The following is a 7064-nucleotide window of genomic DNA, read 5'->3' as shown; positions in this document are numbered from 1 at the left end:
ACCTGAAAAAGTCCCTGTGGTGTTTTGGTGTCTTCTTGTAGATCAGGGGTCTCCAACCATGTCAACTTTATGGCCTGTGGACTTCAACTCCCAGAATTCCCCAGCCAGCTGGGAGTTGAAGTCCACAAGTCTTAAAGTTGACAAGGTAGATTGAAGCCAAGTGTGAGAAGCCGGGGACGTTCTCGAAAGATTGACCTACACGCCTCAGGATAATGCTGAAGAATCCAATGCGAGTCAGTCACTGGAACCAAAGGTTTATTCTTCCAAGCTTTTGGGCTCCTGAAGGGAACTTCTCTCTCTCCACAATATGTGCACTGAGCTTTTCTACGAGTTATAGTTATATGGTTTTACGTACACTTTGTCCCTATGGTACCTAAGTAAGTGCAACAGGGAACAGATTTTAAACATTTCCTTTCAGCAAAGTACCAGAGGAAACTAAGAAAAATTACACTTCGGGACAGCAAGGCAGGGCATAACCTGACTGGAAGAGTAACTTGCTAGTGCTTATTGTAGACTTGCTCAGGCTTATTATTTACTACTCTTAATTGAGGGTAAAACATCCGGGGGAGCCTCACCTTCTCGGATTAGCAAATTGGATGAAAAGCCACATGACATTTTCCGTCCTTTAATGAAACGCGTTCATCGGAAATGGGGCTGCCAGATTTCCCCCGGTTTGTTTGTTTGTTTGTTTGTTCCCGAATCAGCCACGGATCAGGCGCTTGGGCTCCGCTGGTGGACCTCCAAGCCGAAGTCAGGCCAGATCTGGAGATTGCGCTATCAGCAGGAGGGGCGGGAGAAGAACGCGAGTCGTGAGTTTCCATCACAGAAGTGAGAAGCCCCGCCTCGAGAAAGAAGCCAGCGAAAGCTCCGGGCTGGAGTAACATCCTGGAGGGGGAATTTCCTCCGAGGTCGATGTCCTATAGGGGGGTTGGGGGAACCTTCGGAGATAACCAGCGGGTGGTGCAATGGGAGCGCGTCACCGGGAGGTTGAGCTCTTGACAGATGGAAGGCGGAGGAGCTCCTGAGATAGGTGCCTTCCCGTTTCCTTTCCCCAAAAGGGTGTGTCACGCCTTGGGTGTCGGGCTTGCCGAGGAGGTCTCAGCTCGCAAAGACAAAAGCTAGGGGCTCCCCTTCTGCATTGCAGTCCCGTCGCTCAAAGCAAACACTTGCTTTCCCGGGAGTGTAACGTGTAGAACGTCCAAACTTCAGAATCAATATATCCGTAGTTCAACCCTGCGTTTTGCAAGTCTCCGGGTTGCGAATGCACGTTATGCAGTGGCGGATTAAGGCTCACTTGGTGCCCTAAGCACTAACCAATCTTGGTGCCCCACCTCCTTTGTACATACTGGACAAACGAAGCCAAGCTTAGGCTACATAAAAGTTTTTGTACCCTGCTTCTCCCATGGTCCCCTTTGGGCCTGGTGCCCTAAGCACGTGCTTAGTCTAATGGTTAATACACCACTGGCGTTATGGCAAACAAGTGCTCGACCTAAGAGAGGTCTTTGTCCTGTCTCCTTAGGGCAGCGGTCCCCCCCCACCCAAACTTGGCAACTTGTAAGACTTGTGGACTTCAACTCCCAGAATTGAAGTCCCCAAATTCTGGGAGTTGAAGTCCACAAGTCTTCAAGTTGCCAAGTTTGGGGGGACCGCTGCCTTAGGGATTCGACCAGTGTCCCCCGATCTGGTGTGGATAGAGGAAGGGAAACCCATGGAGTCACAGGCCCGGAGCCCCATACCTGGATGCGGTGAATCTTAAAGGTTGAGATGAATCAATGCTTTCTAACCAAAGGATCAATTAAAAAAAAAAAAAACACCCCAAGGAACATTTCGAAAATAAGTTTAATGGACAGGCAACATGGTGGGAGGGGGAAAAAAAAAAGCTGCGAGGAAGGGGACTGAAATGTCGGCCACTTCCCAAAAGTCCAGAAAACTGCCCCCTCCCGCTGTCCCTCAAACTGGAAAAGCCTATTTGGAAAAAAGATGCCGTTTGGAGTTGCGACCGTCAGCAAAGTCCATTCTCTCCCTGGGCGAGGCGAGTTACTAAAACGCGCAATCAACCTCTGAGCATCTCGACCGAGGCGGCCCGTTCCCTCCTTTCGTCGGGCAAGAGAGAAGTTAGAAAGTTTGCCTGAAACGCAAAAGGGGAAAAAAAATTGTGCCCGAGACTGAAGATCCCGAAGGTGCCTCGTTGATTTATCTCTGTATTTCACAATGTGTCCATTGGCAAAGAGCCTTCCTAGGGGCCAAGGAGGACGGCGGGGTGCGTGTGCGCGCGCGTGTGTGTAGGGTTGGGTGAGGGAAAAGCTCCCCTACTTGGGGAGAGAATATCCTTCAGAGCAAGCCTGGCATAGCAGCGCTCCCACCCCCACCCACCGGTCCCCAAGATCGCTCCGCTTCCCCCTCCCCAACGTGATCCAAGACGATCCCGAGCGTGCCAGAGAGGAAGAGTCGTGCTCCCGGTTCCCAGATGGAAACGTGCCCGAGAGAGCATTCGCTTTCTTTGCCCCGCCAGGAAGCATCGCTGCAAATGGGAAGAAGGGGGGAGAGAGAGAGAGAGAGAGAGAGAGACCAAGTGACGTGAGGGGAGGGGGCGTGATGGAAAGGAGGATGCGGGCTGGGAAGTTATAAAGGAGCTGAGCCCGGGGAGCAAGGCACCCTTCGGATACTGCCGCGAGGTGTGGATCCCCCCAGCTGCCTTCAGAGCCCGGCGCGCTTGAGGCTCTCGCTGGCTTAGAAGAAACTTTCCTCTGCGGCCGCCGGGCGAGCGAGCGAGGGAGCGCTTGGGCTCGACAGCGGCGAAGCGCATCTCGGGCAGAGGGCAGCCGTTTCTCTCCCTCCCCGGTGGCGTTTTCCCTGTGGCGGCATGTTGAGCTGGAGTCTCCCTGGAACCGTGCTGGGCGGGCTGCTGGGTTTCTGCCTTCTTCTAGCAGGTAAGGGCGAGTCTCTCATCCACCCACCCCATCAGCCGTCGCCCTCCGCTTCCTCTGGACCCGGTGCCGACTCGGAGCAGGACTAGAATGGTTCCAGGGCGGGACGGAGGGATTGAGGGGTGTTGGAGGGGGGGGTCCGGCGGGGCGCACCGTAAGCTCCGAGCCTCGTGGTTTCTAGCCCCCGTACGCCCGGGTTGGGCGAGTCTTGGTCCCAGAGGACCAAACGCTCCTCTTGGCGATGCGAGCCCAGCTTTGGCTTGGCCACTCCTCTTGCACGGGGCTCGCTTCCAGAGTGCGCCGGGACGGGCGCGGAAGAACCGAATCCTAAAAGTTCCTGGATCTCTCCTATCCGCCCCTTCTCCCCACCCTCCCCCGGCTTTTCCGCGAAGGCACCTGCGGGCGTAGAAAGGGCCGCGAGGCGGAGCGCGCTGAAAAGGCTTCCCTCGTTCGAGGAACGCTTGCCCGCCGCTGGAACTCGCAGCATAGATAATAAGCGCGGAGGCAGATGGTCTGGGGCTTCCTTGCTATTTTGCTGAGCCGATCCTTGCTTTTTCTCCCGGGGGAGGGAGGGAGGGAAGGGAGGGGGGCAGGGCAAAGGAAAACCATCCCTTCCTGCTCCCCGGGGACGGGGTTGTGGCTCTGAACGAGCTGGTGCTTCTGACGATCTGGACCATCAGGGCGAAGGGATTGTCCAGTTTTAGGAAAGTCTTGGGATGCCCCAAATGCATATAGACTTGGGACGTGTATAGCATTATTTCAGGATGCCCTTGGCACTTTCACTCAGATGGGTGAAAGACAACCGTGTCTGTCTATGCCAGGGATCTCCCAACTTGGGCAACTTTTAAGACTTTGTGGACTTTAAACTCCCAGAATTCCCCAGCCAGCCAATTTCCCCATGCTAACTGGGAAATTCTGGGAGTTGAAGTCCACAAAGTCTTAAAGTTGCCAAGTTGGGAGATCGCCGGACTAGGCGAATTGTCTAAAGCAGAGCAGAACTTGGCTGGGGGGGATTTGGACAACAGGTTCCTAGGAAAAAGCGTCCTGGTTTTTGTTATCTACCGCGACAGGTGATGAAACCACGGACGCCTCGGCTTGGTACAATAGAAAATCAGATAACTTTGTACGCCTGGCTTCACGAAGGGTGTGTGTGTGTGTGGGGGGTGTCATCTAAACCGAGCATAAAGTTTTGTATGGAGCAAAACGGGGTTCTCGTGCTTTAGTGCGGTGCAAAAACCGAGGCATCGTGGCTTATTCAACAAACCAAGATGGGGTAAAAAAATGAGCGGCTAAGGCTAATCCCTGTGCCCCCCCCCACTCCTCCTCCGTAAATCTGGCTCTGGGATGGGAACCCAAGCGGCTCTGCAAAACAACCCCGCAAAGACGGGAAAGTCTTGGGAAGAATGTGAGGCTTGATTTTTCTTTTGGAAAGAAGGAAGATGCAGTGACTTGCCGGCTTCTTCTCCCGATCTGGCCGCAAGACAGAGTCAGCCAGCCTCCAGGAAAGAGAATTTACTAAATCAGAGCTCTCCAAACTTGGCAATTTTAAAACTTTTTTTCCTCCCAATTTTTTTTTTATTTTTACATACAATAAATCCATTCCATTTCAACCGTGTGTCGATTAGGTACATATTTAATGTGCTTACAATTAATAATAATACTTTTCTTATCAATATAACAATATAACAATAATCGCATTCCCCTATGAATAATATAAGTACTATCCAATATATCCATTTCACCAGATTCTTTTATTGCTTTAAAACTACATATAATCCATTTTAATTTATTTTATTTTCTAACCATTGATAAAACAAATCCCATACCATGTAATATTCAGATACTTCCTTTTCTTTGAGTTCTAATGTTAGTCTATTCATTTCTGTACATTCAAATATTTTTTCGATTGCTTTTCCTTCTATCGGTATCTTATCACTTTTCCAATTCTAAGCAAATACAGTTCTAGCTGCTGTTAAGACGGCAACTTTAAGACTTGTGGAATTGAAGTCCACAAGTCTTAAAGTTGCCAAGTTTGGGGACGTCTGTGCTAAATGGTCTGGACAGGCAGGGATTTACATGGCAACCCACTGCAGTGTTTTTCTTGATGAGCTTCAAATACCTAGGCAAGGGGGGGGATTGTCCATGGGTGCTGGAGGGGGGAACGACCAAACATTCGGCTCCCCAGTGCACTGAACCGTGGAAGGAGAAGCAACCAGTGCCTGGAAAGAGGCTGGGAGAAAGAGAGAGGAGGCCCAGGAGACACCTGCTGGGACCACACGCGAGGGGGTGGAAGGGGGATAGAGACCATCGACTGTGACCTGCAGTTGGGTTGGCTGCGCTCTCCTACTGGAGAAATATATTCCCTGGGGAGCCTTCGGGAGGAGTGGGGCATCCTCAGTGGGGCTGGCTTACAACCCTGCAAGAGAAGATGTAGCTGGAGAAGTGAGAATGTGGATGAAAGATGATTCCCCTTAACCATGAAGCAGACCAAGCACGTGCTTAGGGCACCAGGCCCAAAGGGGGGCACCACAAAGTTGAGAAAGAAAGAAAAAAAACCAATGGAGATTTGTAAAAAAAAAAAATCTTGTACGTACAAAGGAGCAGGACATCAAGATTGGTCAGTGCTTAGGGCACCAGCGAGCCTTCATCTGCCACGGATTCCCCACAGTGCCAAAATAAATACCGGGGGATTTCGGAGCGATGAGAGGAAGTACATCTTTATGCTGTTGTATTTAATCTGTAAAAGCCAGATGATGGGATGCTTTGGAAAGGAAAGAAAGTGGCTAAGGACTAAAGCGAGAGAAGCTTTCAGGCCTTAGGCAGCACACCTTAATCGATGGCTGCTGGGAAACAAAGCAAAACAAAAGGAGACCTCTGCAGCTGTCCTCTCTGCTGTAAGGTGCTCCCTGAATGAGTTTGGTTAGCCGTGGCTGGACACACACCTGCCCATCTGATGTGCCTGTGGCTTGACCCTTCAGGATCTCTTAAACATATTAGTACTTATGACCAGAGTAACTTCCCTCCCTCCCTCCCCAGTCCTCTGAACCAGAGGTATCCAACCTTGGCAATTTTAAGACTAGTGGACTTCAACTCCCAGAATTCTCCAGCCAGCATAGCATAGCTGGCTGGAGAATTCTGGGAGTTGAAGTCCACTAGTCTTAAAATTGCCAAGGTTGGATACCTCTGCTCTGAACCATTCAGCTGAAGTGTTCCTAGTTGTTCTATTCCATAAAATACTTTCCTTCCTAATATAACCTTAGCTGAAGAAAAAAAAAGGCAGCAGTATTCAATGCACTAGTATTCTTTGGGAACTCATTCACATCTTATGGTTTGCTTAATTATGCAATAATTAATTGAATAATCCACAAGCAGATGGGTTCACCTGACACACTAAACCAAAACCAAATTTTGCCTTAGTGCAATATGTGAATGGAACGATAGGGGTTTATCTCTGAAGAGATATTCCAGGATGAGGAATATTTCTGGAGTTAAATATAATTCTCTTTTAAAGTATGCCAATATTGCATAGTGCTTGTGCAGTAAAAATAGTTTGATGATAAGGAAACATTTTTTGACAGTGTTGTTTAAAGGCATTGAAGTTAATTGTCCATTGGATAACACCTATTTTGGTCAGAATGGGTTCTGAATGTAAAAATGTTCCTTTCCAATTAGTATACATGAAAATTATATATCACTTCTCAGGGATGTGTAATTCTTCGAAAAGTATTACTATTGGAAACACACAGGGTTGAGGAAGCCCTATGGTTAGTCTACTGTTTTATATTTTAAAACAACACATTGGGAATGCTAGCAGCGCTTTAAGTTTCTCTTTAGAGAAATAACCAAATCTAATGTTGGTTATTCTTATTCTTGGCATTCTGCTAAGTGATTTTTTTTCTCTTAAAAGAAGCAGATCATAGTAATTTACTGTATAGATCACACACAAATATTGTGTGTGAAAGTTGATAAAATCCATAGTAGAGTCTTTAATTTCTTAAGTTCATAAAAGCCAAAGTGAAAATATATAATTGATACTAAACTGAGAACTCAGGTATTAAATATAGCTATTAGATGGGAAAACGATATCTCTAGGGTGGGGAAGGGATTGAGATAAGTAACATCTACTGCATTTTGGGG

General features: G+C 48.7%; 1 protein-coding gene across 3 annotated transcripts in view; it reads left to right on the top strand.

The window, feature by feature from the left end:
• Positions 1-2650: 2650 nt before the first annotated feature.
• The window catches only part of FLT1 (fms related receptor tyrosine kinase 1), a 120910-nt gene continuing 116496 nt past the window's right edge, over positions 2651-7064 (top strand). For all 3 annotated transcript variants that reach the window (XM_087966325.1, XM_026675044.2, XM_087966326.1), the window contains exon 1: positions 2651-2930. In XM_087966325.1, the coding sequence (XP_087822451.1) occupies positions 2864-2930 (67 nt within the window). In that variant the 5' untranslated portion in view covers positions 2651-2863. The remainder of the gene's footprint in view (positions 2931-7064) is intronic.

This window comes from Notechis scutatus, chromosome 5 (assembly GCF_049901735.1).
Source record: "Notechis scutatus isolate UNSWTSFEM ecotype Mainland chromosome 5, rNotScu1.2, whole genome shotgun sequence".
Taxonomy (NCBI): Eukaryota; Metazoa; Chordata; class Lepidosauria; order Squamata; family Elapidae; genus Notechis; species Notechis scutatus.
The sequence above is the reverse complement of the archived record's forward strand: the minus strand, read 5'-3'. Positions and strand labels throughout refer to the sequence as shown.